This window comes from Zootoca vivipara, chromosome 1 (genome assembly GCF_963506605.1).
Source record: "Zootoca vivipara chromosome 1, rZooViv1.1, whole genome shotgun sequence".
NCBI lineage: Eukaryota > Metazoa > Chordata > Lepidosauria > Squamata > Lacertidae > Zootoca > Zootoca vivipara.
This window is the reverse complement of record NC_083276.1, coordinates 107,099,731-107,127,617: the sequence shown is the minus strand read 5'-3', so window position 1 is coordinate 107,127,617 and position 27,887 is coordinate 107,099,731. Positions and strand designations below refer to the sequence as shown.

The 27,887-nt window shown below is 42.8% G+C and overlaps 1 protein-coding gene across 2 annotated transcripts in view; it reads left to right on the top strand.

The window, feature by feature from the left end:
- DPP4 (dipeptidyl peptidase 4) overlaps positions 1 to 25,121 on the top strand; it is a 59,551-nt gene extending 34,430 nt beyond the window's left edge. The window contains exons 19-26 of one of the 2 annotated variants that reach the window (XM_035132535.2): positions 263 to 338; positions 7,417 to 7,611; positions 8,066 to 8,120; positions 8,757 to 8,856; positions 13,025 to 13,089; positions 20,882 to 20,954; positions 21,195 to 21,268; positions 22,730 to 25,121. In XM_035132535.2, coding sequence (XP_034988426.1) covers positions 263 to 338; positions 7,417 to 7,611; positions 8,066 to 8,120; positions 8,757 to 8,856; positions 13,025 to 13,089; positions 20,882 to 20,954; positions 21,195 to 21,268; positions 22,730 to 22,828 — 737 coding nt within the window. In that variant the 3' untranslated portion in view covers positions 22,829 to 25,121. The remainder of the gene's footprint in view (positions 1 to 262; positions 339 to 7,416; positions 7,612 to 8,065; positions 8,121 to 8,756; positions 8,857 to 13,024; positions 13,090 to 20,881; positions 20,955 to 21,194; positions 21,269 to 22,729) is intronic. The other variant, XM_035132551.2, reaches the window with a different exon arrangement.
- Positions 25,122 to 27,887: the final 2,766 nt, after the last annotated feature.

Here is a 27,887-nt window from a genome sequence, read left to right as displayed (position 1 = left end):
TAGTTTAGAACACTCCGATTCTCCTATAAAAGAAGAAATGTTAGGGCATTGTCAAACAAAATTGGAAACTCACTGCCAAATTAATAGTTTGCTCAATCTGTAGTAAGTATGCTTTGCCCAAATGCTTATATCTAAGAATGTAGGCTTTTGCTTCAAGCCAGAATTGGAACTCACTCTAAACCAGAGTCCACTCTTTTATATGAGTGCATCTTTCAGTTATTAGTTACTTGCATCAGTGAAATGTTTTCATTCCTGTTTTCAGCATTCTGGTATCAGATGATCTTACCTCCTCACTTTGATTCGTCTTCATCAAAGAAGTATCCTCTACTTATTGATGTGTAAGTTGAAGTACTTGAGCATATTATACTTTATTACTTGTCCAACTGGGTTCTGTATGAAGGTGAAACGAAACAGCAAACGCAATTGTTCTTATGATCATCAGCTTGACTTGATATGGTTCAGGGAGGCGAGGAGCCATTTAGTCAGGCCAGTGGAGTTGTCCCTGCTGCTGTCACTAGGTGAAATGGCTAATAGTAGATGACTATTTAGGGAGAAGAGGAGCTAAATAGTTTACTAGCAACCCTTTCAAAGACTATCATATAAACATAAATAACAATTTTGGCCTTTTAAACAACAACTACCCACCAAATTTTCATGTACTGTAGTCAGATTGTCTTATTTCATGGTATCAGCATAGCTGTCAAGTTTTCCCTTTTCTCGTGAGGAAGCCTATTCAGCTTAATGGAATTTCCCTTAAAAAAAGGGAGAACTTGACAGCTATAGGTATTAGTGACCTACGAAGCCCCATGGGATCCTTGCTACGAAGATACTGCTACTCAAGATCAGCAGCAATCGCCAGGAAGGCCTCTCAGCCTTCCCAAACTAGGTGTATGGATGAAGAGAAACCAAGAGAGAATCTTTGGTTAATTTGAGAGTTCACATTATTCTTTATAAGCTTTTTATTTGTGCTGCTGCTAAGTAGTTTTTATGGCTGTTTCTTTCATCAAGATTGGGGAAATGCATAAGAAAATATTTTCTAAATAATCCAAAACAAAAACAAAAATGGGTTATCCCCATCAACTACAGAAAAGAAATGTTAAGATGTGAGCAAAATCTTGTATATTCTGATGTACGGTGATAATATTTCCCTTGAAAACTGCATGCTCTACAGCAAGGGAAGAAATCTTGGTCTACATCAGAGGTCAGCATCCTAAGGCCCATGGGCCGGAAGCGAGCCACCCGCTCGGCGAGTCCCCGCGCACTGCACTAAACCGGCACAGCATGGCGAGGTGACTCTCTTCCGCAGCTCCGGAAATCGCTTCAGCGCATGCCGGAAACCATGTCTGCACATGTCCGTGGCACCAGAAATTGCTTCTGTGCATGCCCAGACACTGGAAATCGCACCTGTGCAGAAGCTATTTTCGGCATCTGGGCATGCGCAGAAGTGATTTCCGGCGCTGCGGACATGCGCAGACGTGATTTCCAGAGTCGCATTGCACCAGCCCGGCCCACAGAGGATCCCTGCAGGAGTGATCTGGCCCATGCCGGGTAAGCCTTGCCGACCCCTGGTCTACATGCACTCAAATGTCTTTGTAATCAAATACCTAGTTGTTGCAGATACAGGAAGAACACTCTACTGTTATATGCCTTCTATCAGGCTATTGAGGCTCCTTCAGAGCTTCCACATCTTGGAGAAATGGTGGCTATGTTGCTTCCTGGCTTTTACATCTAAAGTATTGGCAGAAGATGTTGTTTCCCCTCCTTACCATGCAATAAATAAATAAATAGTCTAAATATTGTTGAACATATCAGAACAAAATATTTGGTTGAGTTCCAAGCAATTGAACTCTGGCCTTCCTACTCTTGGGAGAATATTCCAACTCTCCCTGGTGTCTCTAAGACAGGGGTTCCCAACAAAATTTTCTCGAGGACCCCTCATCGAGCCGCTATTGTGACAAGGACCCCCATTAATTCCTAATCCTAAAATTAAAAAGTGAGAGCCAAATTAAGAGTCTTTTTAGTTACAACAGAGTACTCCAGTTAGTTTAAATTTTCAGTTCTTAATGAGTTGAGTTAAATCTCTCCTTTGAGTCCATTATTTCTGAAATATTAGGCTCCAAACTTGAAACTTTCACTCTGAAATCCGACTGCATGTCGAGCCGATTCCTATATTTGTTTTTCATGAAACACATGGAAGAAAATGCTTGCTCACACCGATATGTGGTTGCAAATAGAAGGATCTTTTTCATTGCCTTATCTCCAAGTTTCTTGTACTCCTTGCGTGCTGATGCCCAGAAGTCTGTAATTTTATCACTGATGAAAATGTTTTTCATCGTACCACAGCTGGACAGATCCACAAGTTGACCTCGCTCTTCTTTTTTTGTGTATATCTTCACAGCTGAAGGGATTTCGAATCCATCTGTCCTCAGGGTCAGGTTCAGGGAAATACTCTCTAAAAGTGGTGGCTAGGCTGCGTAGATGCTCGGCTACATTGATCTTGATCTGGTCAGGCAAACTCTCCTCTGATGACTCCAAGAATTGTTTTAAAGTAGAAAAGTTAGTTAGTGACTTGTTTTCTATCCTTGATGCCCAGATCTGACACTTTTTGACCATAGCACTAATCTTATCCTCAACTTTGAACATGTCTACATTTTTTCCTTGTAAACTCAAGTTTAACACATTCAAGTGTTCAAACACATCAGCTAAGTACGCAACTGAGCAAAGCCAAGAGAAGTTAGTGAGAAAATCTGCGTACTTTGTGTCAAGAAGGAAGAGACGAACCTCGTCTCTAAGTTCAAAAAATCTTGACAAGATCCTACCTCGAGAAAGCCATCTTACTTCCGTATGAATAAGAAGTTGCTCATGCTCACTGCTGATCTGTTTACACAACAAAGAAAATAATCTGGATTGTAGAGGTCGAGTTTTAATGTAGTTGATGATTTGAACTACTTCTTTAAGTATCTTTTGCAAGTCTACACAAATCCAGACTGGAGTCCCTGAGACGGTGGGATAGTGTCTTGCACACTTCCTTCTGGCAACTCCTGCCGCCCAACTGGTGCCAAATGTATTGCTCGGCTTTCCTTTGGACCACATCAGCGAGGCTGAAAAGGGGGTGTCTTATAATTTGGGCAGCCCAGGACCTCCATATACACAAAGTGACCCCCAGGGAGGTCACTTTGGTGCAGAGGCACACTCCATTGCCTCTTGATACAAATGGATGCCAACAACAACAATTAATTATAATATTGCATTTTATTGTATTACACTTTGAATACTATGGAAGTAAAAGAAGCAAAGAAAAATACAATTAAGGAATTATACAGCATATCACAATTTCTACAACTGCAATAAAATTTACTAAGTGTTCCCCCAAGACCGTCAGCAATATTAAGGTGGTCTGTTGGCACATCGCCCCAAGGAATCCTGGGAATTGTAATTTGTTAAGGATGCTGGGAAATTGTAGCTCTGCTATGGGTAAACTAGAGCTCCCATAATTTTTTGGGGGGTGGGGGATCGTGTTTTGAATCTGCTGTAAAGGTATGTATCATGTTTCACAATGGGCAAAATGAATGCTTGCTTTTTTGGGGGGGGGAGTAATATCCATTTCCATTTGGTTTTTTAAAAAATGTTTTTAATACTGAAATATTGCACACAGTGATATTTCTGTAACAAAGGCTGCCAAGACCTCTTTATATATAAAAAAGAATTGTGGCCCGTATTAGTTAGTACAGTATGATGGGCGTTCCTTTTCGAATTGGATATTTTACATCAGGCTCCAACATGTCTTGGGCCTGACCTGATCCCACCCAGATCAAAGCTCCATCCCATTGACCCACACAGCCTGTTTGCTGTCACTTTCCTCGCTGGGCAACATTTGCTGGAACTGGGGGAGCTGGAGGCACGAGGGAAGCGGCTGGAGGAGGAGGGGGAGGTCCTGATTGTTCCTGCGTCTTTGTGTGTGTGTGGAGAGAGAGAGATGTGTCGTCGGCTTCTCTTCTCCTTTTGAGAGGCTCCTGAGTTGCAAGGTGCGACGTGAGCCGCAGACAATGGGCGCTTTGAGAAAGGAGGCGGGGAAGCGGTGCGCGCTTTGGGTCTGGCGATCTCCAAAAGCTACGGCGCAGGGCCGAGTCAGAAAAAAACTTTATAAAACACCTTTGCATCCATTTAAACACCACTGCATTCCGTTGATTCAAGCTACAGGACCGTGACAGAACTCTAACAGTGACAGAACGCTAACAGAACTCTTCCAACAGAGCAAAGCCTCTTCTCCCTCCTCCCTATGTCCCAGTGAGGGAGAGGGTGGCAGCGGCAGCGCGTTCGGGGGCCCTCCGATGTGGGCTTCAGCGCGCTCGGAGGCTCGGGGGCTCTCTTTCTCCACCGGAGCGTCGGCACTCCGCGATGTAGCCTGCCCCAAGCCCCAAGGCCACGGCCGGGCGTCCTCGGCGCCGATCTGGCGCGGTCGCTGGGGGGGGGGTTAGGCTAACAACGCAGCAGCGGCTGCGGTTTGGGTTGCTTTTTACCGTTTGGGGGCTGATTTGGTGGCGCTGGCACGTTGGTTGAGTTTAGGAGCTCCACGCCAGCGTGCCTGCCGCCATCTTGCCTCGCCGGAAGGCCCCGTTGCGGACCCCTCCGGCATAGCTCGCGGACCCCTGGGGGTCCGCGGACCACCAGTTGGGAACCTAGGCTCTAAGAGACAAAAGGAAAAAAGGGATGCAGGGACTGTGTGAGGCTGTTGCTGTTTTTGCTAAGCTTGCCTTTGTGTCAGCAATATATAGTGCCTGCCAATAACAAAGAACAATGAGAAGTAGCCTCAGGTAAGTTCTTAAATGTGACATTCCTAGAAGGTGTTGCTTTTCCATTGCACTCACTGCTATCATTAGGAAACAAAGTACACAGGAGGTGCTCATTAGCTTTGAGGACAAGAAGTCAGGATTCTGCTGAAAACAGCTGGTTTGTTAATTCTCTTGAGAAGTAGACCTGAGCTTATTGAAATCAATTGAAACATTCTTACTGACATCAAGATATGACCTCTAGATCAAGCCACTGTGTGCAGTAGGAAAAACTCTTAACTAGAAAACAATTGCCAACTGATAGTTACTTTAAAAAAAAGAATATGTGGACTAGGAAATACTATTGTATGTTGCACAATTGGTTAAAAAATCAGTCTCCCATACTTATCCTGAACCTGCAAAGGCAGGTCAGAAATATAACAAAGGCACATTCACTGGATCTTGAACATATGCTCTTGGTTGCTTTCTTTCTCCACACATCTCTGCACATATTAATGTATTTGCATTAATTACCCTGCCTCTTCTAATTGTGGATTACAAAAAAAATTGCTTTTCATAGTACAATAAAAGCAAAAATACTGCATTTGCTGAGAATTGACTCTCTGAGGGAATATACATTAGTTGTAACTGGGTTTTCTATGATCCTATTGATTTGCATTTTTAAAGCTTAATGGTGTTACATAATTATCACTGGAATTATTAATTATTCGCCTACTTAAAATTTCAATGAGCAGTAATGAGCAAGGCCTTTTGCTTTTTAAAAAGTGGTCCTTGTTAACTAATCTGAAGTCTGTTCTATAGTTTTTTAGGACAACATGTGGAAAGAATAATGTGGCGGTGATTTTTAGATGGCTGGCATGTTTTAATTGCAGAAACTTCAGAAAGGTGCATAAAAGCAAATCTAGAACTAGTTGGTACTACTTCAGTACAAGCAAGAATAGTTCTTCCATCTTCTTCTTTGGTGATCACTCATAGCCGAGTAAGATTGTCTTCCATGACCATGGTTTTAACAGTGAGTCCATAAGTCACTGTGGAGGCCAGTTCTGGATCCGCACGTCCCTCCACAGTGGGGATGTAGGTTTCCAGGCGGGAGGTGAACACAGTGATGGTTTGCCAAAAATGCCTTCCTCTTAGCACGTTTCTCCCTTTTGTCCTGAGTTTGAGCGTTTCCAAAGCCCATGACACCTTTGGGAAAGGCTGTTCTTCCATTGGAGCACTCAAAGGCCAGTGTTTTCCAGTTGTTGGTGTTTACACTACTTTTTTATAGATTTGCCTTGAGAGAGTCTTTAAACCTCTTTTGTTGACCACCAGAATTATGCTTTCCATTTATAAGTTCGGAATAGAGTAGTTGCTTTGGAAGACAATAATCAGGCATCCATACAACATGACCAGTCCATCAAAGTTGATGTTGAAGAATCATTGCTTCGAAAGGAGCATAAAAGCAAATCTAGTAGTAGTCTGGTACTACTTCAGTACAAGCAAGAATAGTTCTTCCATGAATATACTACTAGATTCCAGAACTTTCCGGGGCTTATAGCTACTGGCCTTGTGAATCGTTATTTTGAGTGCACTGTCAAAGAGCCAGTAGGCACAAGGTGATCACATGGAAGTATTCATGGTAGCCTCTACCACTAATCCTTTGACACAGTGAGTTCTTGGTGGTAGTAGCAATTCCCAAGTCTCATTTGACAATTAGGGTCAGTGCTAAGCTTCAGTGGAACTTTGACATTCTGCCATTGCTGGTGCACCTGATGGCTGAGCTGCGCCCCACCTGCCATGGTTACTGCCACCTGCTGCTCCTCAAGCCCCCCAATGGGATTGCAGTTTTTAGTCACTCACCTCCTCCTTCTGGATAGGCTTACCTGGTAGCCATGTTCTCAGGGAATGGGGGGGGGGGTGGAGAATCAAATTGTTAATAATTTATATATTAAGTGAAAACTTAAAAACAAAAGATGCTTTGTTTTGCAGCAGGAACAAACTAGTGCACATTGAAAGGTAACTAAATGCAAGTACTATTGTACTTGTTCAAAGACTAAAAGTGACTTAGGTAAGAAACATAGTTGCTGAATATTAGGGTTCCACTGGATCTGGGCCAATGAAGCATATTATTTTACAACAGAAAGATTGAACAGAGGGCAAAAAGCAAGCTAAGCTAAAATTCTGACCCACAGAGTTCATAAATTGGTACATGTATTAGCACAGAAATGCCATATTGTTCAACCTCCATTTTTATTATATTTCACTATATTTAACATGATGGTAGCGTTGTTTTAAATAGTGCACAACACTGGGGTCTTCTGTATAAATGCATTTTAAAACAAATCGAGAGCTGTCATTCTCAAATTACTCTTCATTGCTTCGGTTGGATTTCTCCTTTGACTCGTTACAATTAAATAAAAACTTCATAAAAACCCTTCAGTAAAATACTTAGAAAACTAAAATCCCTCCACCCCTGTATGACACTAGCTGTTGAAAGCAAATGACAATTTCCTAGAGTGCACAGACAAACCAAGCAGTTCGTGAAATCTTAAATTCCAGTTGTATTTTCCTGTTTGTTTAGAAATTTAGTAATGCTGAAACAAATATAAAGCAGCATGCGAAAGCTTACCTTCGACTCATTTTACAGGTATGGAGGACCCTGTAGTCAGAAGGCAGACTATGCGTACCGGATTAATTGGGCAACATACCTTGCAAGCACAGAAGAGATTATTGTGGCTAGTTTTGATGGCAGGGGAAGTGGCTACCGAGGAGACAAAATCATGCATGCAATATATCGAAGACTTGGAACCTATGAAGTTGAAGATCAGATCGAGGCAGCCCGGTAAGCACACCTCAACCCTTTCATTTTAATGCTGCATATTTAAGTAATCTTGTTGTGGGAAAGTGACTTTTGTATGTTATTATGTACTTATTATGCTATGCTACTATGAAATTGTTACTTTGTTAGTGTTTGTTTGAAATGCATTCCTGTTTCTTAGCTGTAAGCTGCTTTGAGCAAGATTTTGTTTGTGGGAAAGTGGCGAACAAATAAAAGTAATGAATGAATGAGTGCAAATGTTGGGGAACAAGTAATACAAAAATAAACTTGGGCAGTGAAGGATTTGTTCCATAGAAATACATACCAAATCTTAAAATTTATTATGTTCGTAATTTATCTGGGAACAAAGGGCAGGTGAGTTAAAAACTGCTTGGGAAGCAATTGAGGGGCAGAATAAGTGGTGCTTTCTCCTGGGTCTCTATGTACCTCATTTATTTATTTTCTGTCTTTTTCTTAGAGCATTTGCTAAATTAAGCTATGTTGATGAGAGCAGAATAGCTATTTGGGGCTGGGTAAGTATTAAAGTTAACCCTATTTATAATCACCAAGTTAAATGATTAAAGAGATTCTGATGTAACTACGAGAAACATTTACACTTACTGGGCCACTCTTATCTTGAGAAATAGAAAACTATTATGGATCTTTTGCTGCAGCTATGCCCTATTAAGCATTAGCTTGGCTGCAAGTGTCCTTTATTTCAACCATTATTACTTAGAACTTTGTTTCATTTAATATATTTATATGCTGCTTTTCATAAAATGTTACAAAGTGGTATACAAAAGGTGATGCAAAATACGCAATCACAAAATGCTAATAAAAGAACTGTACTATTAGAAAATTCAACTCATAAGGACATTGGCAATATTGGGGGCGGGGGGATATAATACTCCAGCCCATCATTTTTATCCCATTCCTCCTCCAGAAGGAGACTAGAGTAATCATGAACAAGAATCTGCCATAAATATAACAAATGACAAGTCTGCTAAAAATATTGGGTACCAAATGCCAGGAAGAATAAGAACGTTTTCAGAGGTGTGTGTGTGTGTGTGTGTGTGTGTGTGTGTGTGTGTGTGTGTGATATCAGGCTATAAGAATAACAACAATGGGCTCTTGATGTGTTTTAAGCAATAGGATTTATTTTCTCCTAGTCATATGGTGGTTATGTGACCTCCATGGTGCTCGGATCTGGAAGTGGTGTGTTCAAATGTGGAATAGCTGTTGCCCCCGTGTCACGATGGCAATTTTACGGTATGTTCTGTTTCGAAATAAAATAGATAATTCCTCTGTAAAGCATTGCAAAATCATACTTGTTTTTTTTTTTAATATTTTTATTAATTTTCCAATTAAAACCAATTATATCACATTCAATATTTCAAATTATACACATATATATATCAATCAAACCGAATGTTATGCCAAATCATCTAAAGAATTTTTTATTTGGGTTCCCATGCTTCAAGAAATTGGGAATTCCTCGCAACTGTCCACTGCCGTCTTTTTTCTAAAGTTCAAATCGTCCTCCAAGTTCATAATAATCCAGATCTTCCCCTTACAGTCACATAGATGTTTTCCACTTTCATCCGATTGTTTCCCAGCTGCTGAGATAAATATCAAACAAAGTTTCACAGATGTTCTTTCTCCTGTGTGAGTTAATCAGTCCAGCCTCCCCATAAATCTTCTTAATGGAGCTCCCTGTTGCGTCGAAGCAGCTCGAAGTAGCGCCATCTTAAAAAACTCAAATCACTTTCGTTTTCTCTCATAGCCATGAAGATTTACGATCTTTATAGAATTTACAGCTTTTTCAGGCAGGAGACCCAAACATCAAACCATAAACTCTTGGTAAATTAATGGATCTCCTTGCCCTATAGCTGAACTTAGCTTCAGGTCGCTGCTCCAATTTAAAGTGCGTCACAGCTCATAAATCCTCCGAACGCGTCCAGAACTCCTTCCGTCCGACTAGGGGGGGGCTTTTCTCATCGGCAACTCCACATCTTTAAAAAATATGCTCAGTAACAACAGTTATAAAGTTCAACTCACACAGTCTTTTGCTTCTCTTTCACTCCAAACAAGCCAGGACATCGCGTCCGGGAAGGTACGAGGCAACAATATGAAGAAAAAAAAATAAAAACTCACTTCCCTTATCGCTCCGTCCCCATCAATCCTTCTTCCAGATGCAGTACAGTCTTTGACTCCTCATAAATTTCTCAGCAGTAAATTTCTCAGCAGTAAACAGCGCTTCTTCCCCTCCTTCTGAAGTATGTCCATAGATTTAAGCCTAATTATCTTCTTTAACCATGGAAATCCCCGCCATGCAGATTAGCGTCCGGGAGTCCTGGCCCTTGTAAGTGCTCAGCCCAAGCTCCCCCCACTCCAAAAACAGTCGGAGTGGGTCTGGGGGCATCGCGGGCCAGCGGCCCCTCTCCGTAACCCCCGGAGAGGGTAGGGGGTTGCCATTTACTCCCCTAGCAACCGCCAAATTCCTTACGAAGGTCAGAGAGATGGAAAACAGGTCCGCCATTCCTGCAGGCGGAAACCGGAACCTCGCAAAATCATACTTGCAGCTGCTATATATATTCATAGGTATATTATCTTACTAAATTTGTATACTGTACTCCCCTTCATTTTCACAACAGAAAAATTAAAAGTGCCATGAACTCATGTGAGGTATTAACACAGTGTCTCCAGATCATAATTTCCATTAATAAAAAATAAAAAAGCAACTTGGATGTGGAAGAGGGAAAAAAAAATCTGCTTAACCTTTAAAAAGCACAAAATCACTTAATATTTGAAATTTTACTATAATGCAAATGCCTGCATTTGCATTCCTCAAAACTGCCATGTGTTCCAAAGTGTTTCAGGATCATTTCTGAATGTCATAAAATTCATTGGCACGGCTACTAACTTACTTCTACTTCCAGTGAGCTCTAAAAAGAGGGGTCATTATATTTAATCCTTGTCTGCTAGGAAATTTATCACTGCTGATTTAATATGGTATTAGGGTTTTTTTAAAAAAAAAAATTGTAAAAAATTATCTACCAAAGCAGAGTTGGGGAACTTATTGCCCTGTTGTACCTATGTCTTTAACTCTAGTATTCAAATTGTGGGATAGCCAAAGGGGTTCCATTTCCTTAGCTTTGGGTTTTTGTTTCTTTTTAGAAATCTAGGGAAGAGGAGGATTTGGCTAAATTTGTTGGGAGATGGGGCTTGTGAGTTTTTTTAAAGTGTTCCCTACCTTTCCCCCTTACATAAGCACTATTTAAACTCTCTCCCCACTTCAGCAGAGAGTAAGGAGGGGGCAGAATGGCGGCAACACCATCCCAGGTTACAGAATGACAGAAAGCTTCAAAGCATCAAATCAGAGGAGCTCAGGGTTGGTACCAGTGGTGTACGCCAACCCAGAGCTCCCCTGGTTATGCCACTGTCCCCGTGAGAGGCAGCACCAATTGGAGGGCACCTCAGTGCACTACTGCTGTATAGAGTAGCATTTACTACTAGGTGGGTGGGAGCGAATTCAACCCGCAAACATTTTAGGACACTTCATTTCTCATATAATTGCATGTGCTTACACAGTACAATCAGGGTACCATTAGTTGAAATTTCTGAAGTTGGAGTACTCCAAATGTGGTATTGTGTTTGTGCAGACCAGAGACGGTCAGTCTTTTTAAAAATAAAATTGAAAGAGGTTTGACCTCCTGTGGTGTGATCACGCACAGCTTTCTTTGCCCTGCTGATACCTCTGTCAAAAAAGATTTTCCAGGTTTTTGAAACAATACCAAAACCTGTTCAGCAGGTGTGAAAAGCAGCATGACTGAACAAGCAACAATTCACTCCTTCAAATTGCCCACAATTGTTTCCACCTTTTGGAATTTACTGAAACTCGAGAACTTCCCCACCTCCAAATAAGACACATCTGGCAAATGCTGGTGTAGGGCAGAAACCTACTGGCCCAGGTGACCTGTGTCTCTACCCTTAAGGAAAAGGCAAGAGCTAGCAGCTTGGCATCATGGTAGCAGGGTAGAGTGAAGGGTCCAATATCTATTAGTAAGCTTTAGCATATGAAGACTTGACTGGGAACATTTGTAGGGTAAAAGCAGTGCTGTGCTGAAACCTGCCCTCCAAAGCTTTCCTGGTCAGTAAAAGAGGCTTTTGGTTTTTCTTCTGTTTATTTGTTTTGCATGGAGTGCTTTGGAATTCATATTTTACCATTATGAGGTTATCGGATAGTGTGCATGTGTATTTATTCTTCTTACCGCTGAACATTTTCCAGCTCTTCTGAAGCATTCCCAGCAGCCTATGATCTCAAAAAAAGCCCTATGACAGGTGTTGCCTTATGCTGTTCCAGGTGTTTTCAACTGAAATATGGAATACTGGGGAGGGTGGATACTGAATACCTGAGGTCAATCTACTCACTGATTTTAAGGGAAGCCTTTCATTTTAGCCTTTCTTTCTGCAATGAATGGCAATAGGCAAGTACCCTGCCTTCTTATAGGAAAGCCCAGCTGAGGATGTCAGGAAGTTTTCAGGAAATGTGGGGAACCTAGGAAAGTTGCTGAGTGCAGGCTACTGTAGAGATGATTTGTAGAATGATAGAAAGGACGCTCATGAACAGCTCTTAACCACCTCAAAAGTAAGATACGTTCAACAAAAACTCCACCCCACCCATCAGAATTTCACTGAAATTTTATCTCCCATTTGATATTTTCTGGATATAAATTAGTTCCTTATTAATTAATGGGGAAAGTTCAGGGGGGAGGGATGAAAGAGAATTTTTTGGCACACCGCTAGATATTGATCGCTTGCTTTTGCAACAACAACAAAACCTTAAGTGACCATCTGCTGTGTATGTATAGACACTTAACTGTTCTGCTTGTTCTTGATTGCTACAATAGCCTGGGAAAGTGGAGGCCTCCATCTTCTCCCAGTCATGAGGACAAAGTGGCAAAAGTAGAGGAAATGGCTTGTTATGAGCCTATGTATCAGGTTAGGAGGCCAGAAAGCAGAAGGGTTAACTGCCTATATATGATACATGACATCTCTTTTTTCCCCAGGTGAAGTTTTCTGACAAAAATGGAAATATATCAAGGCAATAAAATGTGCATGTATAGTATGAATGAGTTGGGTTTGTGTAACTGGGTTAATAAGTTCATAAGAGCCTGGGAGGGCCAAAGGGTGTTGACCGTGAAAAAATAATGATTTATCATTACATCTGGTAATTTTGCTGATTAGAAATTGGTGTCTACTGACATCTGATTTCCTGATCAGGGGTTACTCGCCCGACTTGTTTCCATTTTCTTCTTTGGTTTATCTTGTTTGTTTCTTCTTTTTCTCCTCAACCTGCATGTTGTATGCAAAACTGCCCTTAAAATAATATCATTTTACAATATTTATTCGCATTTTCTCCTCTCCCCCCCCCCAGATTCTATATATACTGAACGCTACATGGGTCTTCCTGAAAAAAGTGATAACCTGCCTAACTATGAGGTAAGCATGTAACCCATGGCAAACCCTAGTCCTTCCCACCTCATGCAGCTACTAAGCTCCATTTTCACCTTCCTATCCCCATTTCTGAAGCCACTTCTCTTTCCTATTCTGCAGTCCCCCTTTCAGCCCTGTTTTAATCTTCACACCACAACCTTGCACATAGAGCACCATCATGTTAACTGCCTGGATCTTCCTCCCTCCCCCAATTCTGAAGCCATCCCTCCTATTCCGCAACCCTCTTTGTATTCCCATTTGTACGTTCACTTCCACTGAAGAGACAATCCATTGTTTGTTTGTCTGTGAAAAAAACTTGAGGTTAGTTAAACAATGGTTTAGTGTTATGTGTGAAGCAGACCAACACTGGCATGTAGAGTTTAGTTCTCACCAAAGATTGAAAGTGAGAGATGTGGGGCAGAGCCCAGGGCTAGAAGGTACTGCTAAACATTCACCCAAACAACTGTGATGCTATCATGGTAAAACTGGTATCTGTTTTTATTAAAGGACTCATTATACTACTAAAAACCACGAAGTAGAACAAATTACTGGGTGGCTTTGGGCAAGTTTTTCCCACACCCCCACACCCTGTCTGAGGTTAAGATAATGAAATAATCCTGCATGCTCTGCCCTAATCTCATTTGGGTGCAAATGGGATGCTAATAAATACCAGGAGAGTAAATAGTATTAGGTGCAGACTGCACAAACTACAATAATAATAATAATAATAATAATAATAATAATAATTTATTATTTATACCCCGCCCATCTGGTCGGGTTCCCCCAGCCACTCTGGGCGGCTTCCAACAAAACAGAAATTCTAAAATACAGAAATCCATCAAACATTAAAATACAGAGATCCATCAAACATTAAAAGCTTCCCTAAACAGGGCTGCCTTGAGATGCCCTCTAAAGGTCTGGTAATTGTTGTTCTCTTTGACCTCTAGTGGGAGGGCATTCCACAGGGTGGGAGCCACTACCGAAAAGGCCCTCTGCCTGGTTCCCTGTAACTTGGCTTCTCGTAGTGAGGGAACCGCCAGAAGGCCCTCGGAGCTGGACCTCAGTGTCCGGGCAGAACGATGGGGGTGGAGACGCTCCTTCAGGTATACCGGACCGAGGCCGTTTAGGGCTTTAAAGGTCAACACCAACACTTTGAATTGTGCTCGGAAACGTACTGGGAGCCAATGTAGGTCTTTCAGGACCGGTGTTATGTGGTCTCGGCGGCCGCTCCCAGTCACCAGTCTAGCTGCCGCATTCTGGATTAGTTGTAGTTTCCGGGTCACCTTCAAAGGTAGCCCCACGTAGAGCGCATTGCAGTAGTCCAAGCGGGAGATAACTAGAGCATGCACCACTCTGGAGAGACAGTCAGTGGGCAGGTAGGGACTCAGCCTGCGTACCAGGTGGAGCTGATAAACAGCTGCCTTGGACACAGAGTTGACCTGTGCCTCCATGGACAGCTGTGAGTCTAAAATGACTCCCAGGCTGCGCACCTGGTCTTTCAGGGGCACAGTTACCCCATTCAGGACCAGGGAGTCCACAAGCCAGAACAAAATGCGCACAAATCTGGATAAATCCACATAAAAGTATGCACTTGAGATCTCAAGTCTGATAGTCGTATGGGCCTCTTTTTTTGCCCTTTTCAGGAGATAAAATAACAAAAAGGGTGGGGAATCCTTGATACAGTAAAATGAGTTTTGGACCTTTTTGCTGCCTCACCTTCTCTCAGTGATTTATGGACTCTGTGTAAACTTCCTCATCCAAATAGTTTTGACGTATCACCACCTTCCTCCCTGCTCCCAACCCCAGTCCTTATTACTTTTCTATTTTGACTTCCTGTTTGCTGAACATCTTGGGGTTCTGTTCAGGCAGCCTGAGGGGTAGCAGATCCGCACGGCAATTTTGCAAATGAAAAGTCTCTTAACTTGCTACAGATTGAAATGTTAGTGCTCTGGGTGCACAATGTCACTCTGCAACTTCACGGCACAGATGGCACCAGAGGACTGTATAATCCTTTTCTGCCAGGAGTCGAGTTTTCTTGGCGCGGCATCTATTGCTGGCAGTGTCCACGTTGAAACTGCCAGTACCAAAGAGCTAAAGGTTTCCAATGTGTTACTCAGAGGATTAAATTGGAGAGGCTGCAAACTAGGAGGAGGGAGGGGTACATATACTGATTTGACTGTTTCAGTGCACTTTGTTCAACTCATGTTACAAGAGTCAAGTGGGAGGGGGAATGACTCTTCTTGCCATAGGAAGTTAACTAGGGTGGATTTCTCTTTTCTCCTCCATGACCCCCAGTATCTTTGTTCTAAGAAAACAACGTTTCTGCCTCCCCCTCCAACTAAGCAGGTCATCATGTTTAGGATTATATCCCTCCTCTATTAAAGAATTAAACATGGGGATGAATTTGATTCAGTTCACATTTCAAAGCTAATCTATCCAATTTGCAATTTCTGAAACAACAAGCAACCCTAAACATAGCCACCTTTTGAAATTTGCCCTTCCTTAAAATTTTGCAATGTGGTTCTCCGGAGAAATAATGAGTTCCAAAATGCATATACTAGGGTAAACGGTGCATGAAAATGCATTTATTTGTGAAAATAGCAAACAAAAAGACATTATATTAAGGGGAAACTGCTTTGGGGAAATAATGTTTGCATTGGGCAAAATGTGTATGAGAGGAGAAACTCACATAAAAATACTGATAAATTTTCACGAGGTGTGTGTGTGTGTGTGTGTGTGTGTGTGTGTGTGTATGGCAGACCAATGCAGAGCACAGAAAAATGAGAAATGAAGAGAAAACAAGATTGACTAGGGATGGGTAAATCTGTCAAACATGGTTTTTTAGGTGGCAGTTGCTTCTAAAGGCAATCAAGGAAGAGTCCAGTCAGATGGATTAATTGTAGCACAGTTGCACTTTAGTTGCTGTGGCTAACCATACCAGAGAGGCAAAAAAGAGGCACCTGGCCATGGCCGTCTCTAGGCCCGGGTCCGGTGGTGCAGGGCACCAGGGGTGCAGCTGCGCCCGCTGAGAGGCACGGCGGAGGCTGCCCCAGGCGCACCTCTCAGCTTCAGGCCGCTCTCCGGAGGCGTGCGGGCCTGGGGCCGCCTCTGCGCGCAGGGGCATCGCAACAGGGCCCAGGGCCAGCCCTACGGCCAGACTGGGTTGCGCAGGGCTCCGGCCCTCTAGGCGGCAGCCACGCTGCGCCCGCCGGCCGCGCTGGGAAATGGGGCAGGGTGGGGGTGCCGGAGGGATCCGTCGCGCCAGGGCGCCAGGTATGCTTAAGACGGCCCTGCACCTGGCATTATTTTACCTGGCCATTTCATTTGTTCTTGGCTTTCCCCAAGATCCATAGGATTCAATGGTTCAGTGGTGTGGTGTGGGGCAAGTAGCAGTTCAGCAATGGCAAGGTACTGGGAATGGAAATAGGATCTGATCCTTCATAGCTGGACTAAAGAGTCAGGGCTCTTAATCCCCAGTTGTCTGTCATCTCATTGCAAACTGCCAGGGAATGGGACTGGACTGCATGCCAGTACAAGGAACACAAACAAGGCAAAAGTTTGACCTTTTTAAAAAAGAAAAAAGTGAAAGCCTGTGACAATGACATTACCAGTTCTCTTGGAACCTAAATTAACTGAGGAAGTGTGCTGCAGGGTGACAGTCTAGTCCAGGTATCCCCTAACTATAATAATAATAATAATAATAATAATAATAATAATAATAATAATAATAATATAATTATTATCATTATCATTATTATTTATTTATACCCCGCCCATCTGGCTGGTTTTCCCCAGCCACTCTGGGCAGCTTCCAACAGAAAAATACAATACAATAATGGATTAAACATTAAAAGCCTCCCTAAAGAGGGCTGCCTTCAGATGTCTTCTAAAAGTCTGGTAGTTGTTTTTCTCTTTGGCATTTGATGGGAGGGCGTTCCACAGGGCGGGTGCCACTACCAAGAAGGCCCTCTGCATAGTTCCCTGCAACTTGGCTTCTCGTAACGAGGGAACCGCCAGAAGGCCCTCGGTGCTGGACCTCAGTGTCTGGGCAAAATGATTGGGGTGGAGACGCTTCTTCAGGTATACTGGACCGAGGCCATTTAGGGCTTTAAAGGTCAGCACCAACACTTTGAACTGTGCTCGGAAACGTACTGGGAGCCAATGTAGATCTTTCAAGACCGGTGTTATGTGGTCTTGGCGGCCGCTCCCAGTCACCACTCTAGCTGCCGCATTCTGTATTAATTTTGGCCTACAACTCCCATGATCCCTAGCTAACAGGACCAGTGGTCGAGGAAGATGGGAAATGTAGTCCAAAACATCTGGAGGGCCAAAGTTTGGGGATGCCTGGTCTAGTCGAGGCATCCTCAACCTTCGGCCCTCCAGATGTTTTGGACTACAATTCCAATCATCCCTGACCACTGGTCCTGTTAGCTAGGGATTATGGGAGTTGTAGGCCAAAACATCTGGAGGGCCGCAGGTTGGGGATCCCTGGTCTAGCCACATTTATTTTCATGTCTTCTTTTTTTTAAAAAAAAAAAATCAAGCCACAGCATAAAATGCAAGACCTGTATAAGTGTTCAGAAGAAGAACAAAAGAACAAAAATCGAGGCATGCCAAATTTCAGTTTTGTATACATTCTTGAATTCAGGAAAGAAAATGGATCCAAGTGATAAGATTGTCTTTTATTCTTCCCACTGCTACTCCTATCCCCAGCCTTGGCCATATATCAACCTTCTCTTCAGCTATCCAACTAAACCAAATAAGTAGTAACTCGAAGCTGGTACTGGTGAGGCAGTATCAGTGCCAGAATAAGCTTACTCCGTTTTGACTGTATGTGCCCTCACCTGGGGTTTCCCCTCCCCCATTAAGCCAGCTTTGAGAGTAAATACACATCGGGCTGAACTAAACAAGTACAAGTTTTAAGTTGTCTATTATAGACAGTGTAATAATGGTATGGTTATTGTAATCTAATAGTTACAGAGGCAGAAGTCGTTTCTGTGAAGGTGTCACTTTCCCTCTCAGCAACCAGCAGTAAACCACCTCTGTGTTGTTGTTAAATGGGTTCTCTGCTTAGATGAATACGCGAGGGCATCTTCAGGCAATCTTCCCTAACCTGGTGCCCTCCAGATGTTGTTGGAGCTACAACTACCATCAGCCCTGCTCAGTGTCCAGGTTGGCTGCAGCTGATGGGAGTTGTCTAAAACACCTGGAGGGCACCAGGTTGGGAAGGGACGTAACAAGAGCCCCTGCTGGATCAGGCCAAATGTCTGTCTGCTCCAACACTGTTCCCAAAGTAGCCAACCAGCTGCCCGTGGGAAGCCAGAGAACAGAACCCGAGTGTAACGGCAGCCTCCCTACCTGTGATAGCCAGCAACTGTTATTGAGAGGTGGAGGAGGTAGAATATAGCCTAAAAGGCTGATCTAGGACCTGGTTCACACATGCACGTGCATCACTTGATTAACATGCACTTGATGCCTGGCCACTGAGTGTGTGAACTTCCATTGGAAGCCATTCTTGTTTTGAGATGATGTAGGGTGTTGTGACAATTCTGTCTGTGGTGTGATTATCTGAGATGGCCTTTTTGCATGTGCAAGTCATAGCTTGATATGGCAGTTATCAGATGACAAAACATGTGTGAACCAGCCCTAGGAGAAGAGCAGGCTTGCTGTTAATCTTAACAGGATGCTTACCCTCTTTAACGCACAAAAAAACCTGCACTTGTGCTGAAACACCAGCAGTAATAAGGCCTGATATTTTGTATGTATCCATAGGCTTGCATGTGCCTAAGAAGGTTAAACCTAAATTGCAGCCCTGTCCACATTAAGCAGCTTTGTAAAAGAGAGGAAGGTGATGAGAAAGGTCAGTTGCGGTGTTGTGTAGAAAAAGCAAGGAAGGACACAAAAAAACAGTAAAAACTGTGTAAACCATCCCAGAAAAAAGAGAATGCCTGAAGGAAACTGGACTGACATGTTAAGAGCTGGAGGGGAGGGGGAGACAAAGCTGATGATTTGGGGAGGGGAGGAGATGGTGATGTCATAGGCTACCAGGAGAGCGTGCACCGGGGGGGGGGGGGGACTGTTAAACTTGTGAAAGAGGTTGTTTTGCAGCTCTCTCTGAATTTGAAATGCTGTTGGCAAGTATTTGAAGCAGTCATAGATTTGGCAATCTTCTGCTAGCAGATTTGAAATGTTCAGTCCTCAAGAACTGCTGCATCATTAGGTTATGCAAAACAGGGTACAATTTTGTAAATATGCCATCTTGTACTGATATGACATTTGTTCTATTATCCAAGAAATATGCCGAAGGGAGAGAGACCTTCAGATTCCAGCCAAATGTTAACTTGTTTGTTGAGTGCTGATAAAATGTTGACTGCTGTGTGATCTTTTCACAAAGCCAGTTCCCCTTGCAGTGGCCTTACAACTAAGTGTAGCAAAGGGCAACGGAGAATTTCTGCACTTGGGTTCATGCAAACTATATAACCATGCAACAAGATTTTTCCCTACAAAAGATTCGATTTCACTGCATCCCTTGTAACTCTTGGTTTGGAGCATGGAGCTCAGTTCCCTCCTTGTAACTATGGTGTAGTTTATTCCATAAACAAACACTGTGTTAAACTCATCAGGTTCTGCTTAATGACTAAGACCTGGGAATGGTGACTGAATTTTTGTGTTACTTGATTTTTGGGAGCTACCTGTACAAGAGTTTGCTGACTGTCAAGAAGTGAGAAAAATGAGGTCAGAGACTGAATAGTTGTTTGCATGTGTTTTTATTATTTTATTGTTATTTTGTCTTAGATGCTCTAGATTACTGCACCATTTCCCATCCAAAGCACAGCTTCACTAAGTCCACACGAGGGACCATCAGGGAACCATATGGGAAGGCAGTGCAAAAACACCTGCGTAATACCTTTTTTTTGCAGAGATGCTCAGTACAACATGAGAGAATGAATGATGTGTTTATGTATCTGTGACTGCAGCCTGGGGAAAAAATAGGCCACACTGAAGAGATGGTCAGCATACCATGCTTTGACAACACTGGCTTTTAGCTTTGGGGATAGATTCCATATTTGCTCTTTCCCCTTTGACAATGGGATTGGTGCCATCAAGCTCAGCAGGTGGATCACTGAAGATTCAGGTGCATGATTTCCAGCCCAACAGTAGATCCTAGAATAGGCTGACAAGTGAAATCAGGCATTTGGTGGCCCATTTTAATGCTAACAGCAGGTGTGGAGAGAATCTGCTGGAGGATGTGATATCTGAATTTCGTTTCTCATGCAATGTACCATTTATTACACAGTGGTACCTCCGGTTGCAGGTGGGATCTGTTCTGGAGGTCTGGCCGGATCCCGAGGCTTTCGCAACCATAGAGACTACTTCTGCGCACGCACGTGTGGTGGTAGAGCGCTTCTGTGTGTGCACACATGACAAAAACCCGGAAATATACTTTCGGATTTGCTTACGTATCCCGAAGTTTACGTAACCAGAGGGATACGTAAGCGGAGGTACCACTGTATGCAGGCTTGCATCAGGGCCACCCTACCATTAGGCAAAGTGAGACAGCTGCCTCAGATGGCAGATGTGGAGGGCCGGACAGTAGCCCCCCGTTTTCCCCCTAGGAACTGTAAACTAGACTGCTGTTCCCAGGTGGAGATCCTGTGGAAGATACTGTCTTGGTACCATTGTTAAGACTCTGCTTCTAGTCCTGTTGGATTCTATCCATGGAATGAGAGGGTGCCACCTTGCCCTTGGAACCACTCAAAGGCAGACTATAACTGAAACTTCTGGTTGTTTGTTTTAGAATTCCACAGTTATGGCAAGAGCTGAAAAGTTCCGAGAAGTTGAGTACCTCCTGATCCACGGAACAGCAGATGGTGAGCTGCTCTTAATTCGATATCATTATATATCATACATTTGTAGTTCTGCCCCTGACAAATCAGAAGCACAATGGAGCAGCATAACAATGCAACCTTAAGGACAGTTCTGTTAGTCTGTGCATGTTTATTAGCTGGGCTGGAGAGCTGTGGTCCAGCTCTGGTCATTGGGTTCCCTGCCCTATGGCTTTGCAGATGATATTTTGCATTTATCTGTGGTATTTTCTCTGTCCTTCCCAGATAATGTTCACTTTCAACAAGCAGCCCAAATTTCAAAAGCTCTGGTTGACGCAGAGGTGGATTTCCAAGCAATGGTACGTGTTAAGCGTTCCCAAGATGCTTGCTAGGCATACTGTTTGCCTTCTAAACTGCAGTGGTACCTCTGGTTACGAAATTAATTCATTCTGGAGGTCCATTCTTAACCTGAAACTGTTCTTAACCTGAGGTACCACTTTAGCTAATGGGGCCTCCTGCTGCCGCCGCACAATTTCTGTTCTCTTAACCCGAGGTACTACTTCCGGGTTAGCGGAGTCTGTAACCTGAAGTATTTGTAACCCAAAGTGTTTGTAACCTGAGGTACACTGTATATAGTTGTAAACTGTATGTGTTTACAAAGCGTGTATTGAACTACTCACCCTGAACTAAACTGGAATACATGGGGACACCCATATTCTTCCCCACAATGGAATTTCCTAGAAACAACAATGCACCATGATGTAGCATTTGTTAGGGCGCACCTGAGATATTTTGCCGCTGTAGGCAAAATGCTCCAATGCCAGCCCTGCCCCCACCCACAGATCCAGACCTCCGACCCCTCCCTGCCCCACTGTTGTACCCATGCTGCCGCTGGCCCCACCACTAACTGTAGCATCACCTGCAGCTCTGCCTATGCTGCTGCCAGAATGCAGTGGTGAGGTGGGGAGGAAGCGGATCTGCTGTCTGAAGCAAATGGATTTGCTTTGTCTCATTGATAGGCCTCCCCTGAGCATTGCTCTCACAAAACCAGGAGGCAAGCTTTTTGTTTTGAAAATGAGAAATTTTCTTTTGAATTCCCCTCCTCTATTACTGAGTGTTCCTTGCCAGCACTTACTATTTCCAGTTACCAGGGGGGGAAACCCAATTTAACATATGGGGACTTTTGTCCTCTTTCTTTCTTTCTTTCTTTCTTTCTTTCTTTCTTTCTTTCTTTCTTTCTTTCTAAGAGGAGGGAACTTGCTACTTTATTTTCAGTCTTCCAGCCTCCTGAGAGTGAGAACTGGCATATCCATTCACTCATAACCAATTAAACTAACTTTTCTTCAAAACGTTATGTTAGAATAGTCATGTTGAAGCCAACTGGGAAGTCAGATCTGCAAGAAAACAATGTAATCCACATCCTACGGAAGCCAGTGGCAAGGTGACCCATATACCCTTAATAATGGGCACAATTTCGTAAGTCAGACTGGATTTAAGCACGCTTAGCCTAGACACACAGGGCATTTGACCAACTTTTGACATTTCAAGTAATTTCACTGTAACCTTGAAAGGAATCTTGCCATTTGGTTTCAGTACCAACAAAAGCTTACATTTCTGTTTATCCATCTGAAACTGGTAGCCTATTTTATGCCGTATTGTGAAATGTATTTTCTGCTCTGATCATAAGGCTCCAGGGGTTGGGGGTTGGAAATAGAAGTAAGAGCAGCAGCATCAACAGAAACCTATTGCAGCGCTGCATAAATTGTGTTTCATACTATATCTTTCTCTCTCTCTCTCTCTCTCTCTCTCTCTCTCTCCAGTGGTATACGGATAAAGATCATGGGATTGGAGGATTGGCTCATAACCATATTTACACCCATATGACCCACTTCATCAAGCAGTGTTTTGTGCTGTCATAAGACTGGGGAGCCACTTTGCTTTGCTCATGCTGATAACCGGTTTGTGAAGTTATTTCTGGGGTAGGTGGGAAAAGAGAGCACTTTCCTAATGTGTTGTCTTCATCTTTCATTGAGCTTAAGACAGTAGAATTGGATTTCTATGGATACTTGAATGAGATAATCATTTTTGCAATTCCTTTATAGCACAGTCCATTGAATATGAACCAAAGATCTGCAGGTCTCTTGTCACACAAGCAGGAGCTGACCTGACCTCCCCCCACTCCCTTCTCTGTCTTCTGTGTCTCAATTAGACACAGTGAGGGGAGCAAGAGTTTCCCTTGTGCAAAGCTTAGGGCGCCAGGCATGTGTGCCAGAACTGTTGGAAGTGCTGTAGTCTCAGTTTCTTCTTAAGTGACTGTTGCTCTATTGAATCAGATTAAATTGGATTTACACATTATTTCATTACAATAGGAGGGGGGGAATTCTTTAATTTCTGCTTGATTGTCATACACAGTCAAGACTGGAGTCAGTAATTTCAAAGCTGAAGTATTTGATGGAAACTCAGAACTTTTAAGGCACACACTTTTTAAACATCAACACCACATGGGAAATAATCTAGAATAGCTCTAAAGCAAATTCTAGAATCAGCGCCACCACATTGTGCTTCTTCCAGAACTTTTTTTTATATTACAAACAAGACATCTTTCCATACTAAGTAGTATATAAATTTATAAACTGTCATCATTTGGTAACAACCCTCTAAAAATTGAATTATTGCTGGCTGCCCCTCCTGCATTCAGACCCAGGAGCGGCTCATCTGTTCCTTACACCTCTTTTCTAGTGAATGAAGCCAGATCCCACAAGTTGGCGATGGCAGAACACTTTTGAGTATCAGGAACAAGTGCTTATTTATAAAGAAGAGCTCCCATCCAATTGTTTTAGGTACCATCAGCATCATTTTTTCAAAGGACCAACTCATTGCAACAAAAACGTGATCATACCTATGTGCCTTAGATTTTGAAAACACGACAATGCAAGTGATTTTACCAAGAGCAGTATTCTGGGTAGCAATCTTCTTGATAATACCAGGGCTTGAGTTTTGTGAAACTTCATGCCAATGTGCCATAAAATCATGGTTCCCCCCCCCATTTTATATGCAAGGTAAATTGTCGACACCTGGTCTTAAATGTAATAAAGTCATATTGTGATACCCGGGTCTATTTCTTGTGGGAGTTTTTTTGGACGTTAGCCATCATATATATTAATCACTTATTTGTTAACACAGTAAAATATTAAGAACATTCTATAATTGTGACAGTTCCTATTTGTTACTTTAGCAAAGTGTATCACAAGTGCATTATGTTAGTATCAGCTCCACTTGCTACGTGTGGCTGTTAGTGACATTAGGTGTGAATTCAAAACAGGCAAGAATGGGAGGTGAGGGGACCCCCCGGCACTGAGAAGAAAAACCAAAGCTCTGGGGAGGCACAGCACAGAAGAAAATGCATCCTTATAACATTAAATAAAGCCAACATTGATGAATTTAACATCTACCTTTTCTTTCTGTCTGTCTATATTAAGGCAAGAGTGGGGGAAGATCAGTAGCACATGGTATTTTCTATACTAGCTATATTCCCAGAATAAACTTGAATTTGGATGCCTGGATTTTAAAGAACAAACCGTGGTGATCATAGGGCAGACCCATACCTTTTTCCATTCATGGCTTGCTTTCACTAGATCAGGATAACTGTACTCTGCCTGCACAGTGGGTAAAAAGCAGCAAGCATCATAAATATAAGCATAGAGAATAGTTAGGATAAATATTTTATTTCCATGTAACAGCTCTTAAGATGTGAAAAACACAAGTGATTCTATTCACATATACACTTTACTTAAACTTTTGTAATAAATTACATCCAAGAAATTCAGCAGTTGTGGCCAGGAAATATGAAATTAAAAGTAAATAGAACACTACCATTTGCATTTTATTATTACTTCTTTGTGTGATTTCAGAATGTTGGGATTAACATTGGAATAGCAAAATTCACGCAAAACCAGAATATGTAAATAATAATTTTAAAAAAACAAACCTCAAAAATGCTGAACGAAAAATGAAGGGTGCCATTAAATACGCTGATTTGTTAGTATCAAGGAAACTATTCAGAGGAAATTTCTGATTTTCCTTTGATCAGCAACTTATTAAAAACACCAGCAGTCTCTTTCCAGTAACAAATTGTTTTGCCTTGCTATGCTAGACTCACCTTACCACAACTGGATTGCTACAACTACACTAACAAAACACTTTATTCTTAATGTGACTTCTCTAAATTTACATATACAATTGTATTAAACTAAACTTTTGTTTGGGGTGGGTGGGGGGGAGTAGCACAATTTGCATCATATGAAATTGGATTATGCTAAGCAGAATCTGATAAGAGAACAAGCTGCGGTCCAAAAATAGCATTAGAAGCAATGCTTTCTGTTATGTCCATCTGATTTAGCCTAATTTTGGCACAAGAGCAGCTGGCGTAATGTTACTGTTTGAAGTAGAAGGCATATGGAGATGGAAAGCCCAGATTCACACTCTGCAGTCATTGAACAATGACAGCTTGTGCAGATGCGTGTGGTGCATTTCTCAGGCCCTGCCCTGCCGAAGATGACCCTCTTCAGTTTCCGCTGGTGCTGTGGTTTGCTGCCTGTGCAGATGCTTGCTTGCCCAAGTGTGCACTGACAAACTATAGGCCTCTTTCCAGATGCAACACTGCTGTTGTTTGCACCGCGTTAACCCCCCGGGGGCTGGTGTTCCATGCAAATCCTGTCTGCTATCTGCACATGGATGGCAGTTGTCATGTCACCTTAACCTTTAGCTCTGCATTTACAACAGGAATAATGCTCTCTGTTCTACCTCGCAGAGACAAATAGGGGGGGAAAGCTCCATTAGAAAAGTGTACTCTACCAAAGGCCCAGGATTATTTTCTTCAGGACTCCCTAGTACTCACTACAATTGCCATCCAGTTTTTGTCATCTGATGAACCAGCAGCAGCTAGCATGGGCTGAAGCATCCAGTAGGCCAGGCATCCCCAAACTTCGGCCCCCCAGATGTTTTGGACTACAATCCCCCTCTTCCCCGACCACTGGTCCTGTTAGCTAGGGATCATGGGAGTTGTAGGCTAAAACATCTGGAGGGCTGCAGTTTGGGGATGCCTGCAGTAGGCGAACTTGCATGGATCTGATGTGGAGAAATGGGATCCCTTCAGATGGTGGGCTATAAGTCCCACTATCCCAGACCATTTGGCTACACTGCCTGGGGCTGATGGAAGTTTGAGTCTACCACCACCAGATAAGCAACAAGTTAGGGTTAAAGCCATTTCCAAGTTGCCTCCATAAAATGGAACCATGTCCCATTTGGCTCTAGGAATTGTTGCATGCTTGTGCACACATGCACACACACAAGGCCTTGAAATTCAACCAATGAGAGAAAGACACACAGTCTTCTGTACACACGAGATTGAGCTCTGGCACATGTGAGCTGCCCAGACACTTCGTAGAAGAGCCTGGTTTCACATGTGCAAGAGCTTTGAGTGCCAGTACAAGCTGAACGGGGTCTTCAAGGGGGCCGATTTTCACTCCCCACTAATGTTGCACAGAATTCCCTGTATAGTTCTGCTGCTACAAGCTGTGTAGAGCCATGCACATGACTTCAGAACTCCGCTAAGGATTAGGTTAGGCAACTTTGAAGGTACAAAAAGCAGCCATTCTGAGATCTGCAGCAATTCCCTCGACACAGAAAGCCCAAAGGAATTTGTTCCTGGTATTCAAAAGCACTGGTGCATTTATAAGATCTGATTTTGCGTGGAATAATCAATCAGCATGCCTCCAACAACAACAACAACAAAAACAAAAACACAAGCCTGTTAAAAACTAAAGACATATAAAAAATATATAATACTGTCCCGCTTTTATTCCACCTTCTCCCACCCTTGCTTGCAGCCCACTTCTGCCCTTCTCTCCCAGGGAAGCACAGTGGGATGGCCAGTTGCCTAGTTTTATATAGATGCAGACAGTCTGCTCTGCTCTGTCCACATTCTACTCCAGCATGAGTACCTGTGCACACGGTCATGGGGGCAAGCCAGATCTACCGAGGGGAAGTGTGATTGCCTACTCAATTGAAGGCAAGGGATGGGTGCCTTTCTGCCCCCCTGGCTCTCTGTGTCAATAGCTAAAACTGGCCAGGGGTAGGCTCCACTGAGTCCTACTGGTATCCTTTCCCAGCATATGAAGCTGCATGTGGGAGAGGAGATGGATCCTGCCCAGGGTTTATTCTTGCTATTTGGCTGCTAATACAAATTTTAGGACCATAATAAAATCTACACAGTCTATTTTTTTATTTAAAAAAATGTCTTCATTCCAAACATACGGAAATGCATGCCTTTTGTTTAGAAATTTAGCTAAACAACTAACAAAGGCCAAGTTCCTTTTTTTTCTTTTGGCAAAACAGGGGCTTTATGCCAATAAGCTTGCCCTCTGAAAATTAGGGTCAGAATTCCCATTCACTTCAATGGGATCGTGATATCAAAAGTTAATTGACAGCGGCAGACAATTCAGCCAAGTTTGGAGCACATTACAGTCTGGTTGATATGAACGGAAGAGTTAAGCCGACTCCTTCCTCTTCCCCTGAAATCAATATGACTTATAAGTGCTTAACTTTGCCTAGATTTTTGTCTAGAATTTATTGGAGAGAGAAAAAGCAGCATTTTTTAAAAAAATTAAAAATAATAATAATACTAGCATGCATTTGACGACAGAATGAAAAGAACCCCCTAGCAAAAATATAGGTAGGATTTATACCTGGATAAACTCAATACCTGCCTATGACTAGACAAGTGCATAACATCGCATAGGAATTGAAGGGCAAGTATTCAGAGGTGTCAAGCAATGGCCCAAAGACCATCCTTGATGAGGGAGTGGAAATCTTACTCCCCATCTCTGTAAAGAATTATAATACAGTAAGCTAGGGGGGGGGAACCCGTGGATTTACCACCACAATGCAGCTGTTGGACTAACCACTGCAACATTTAGT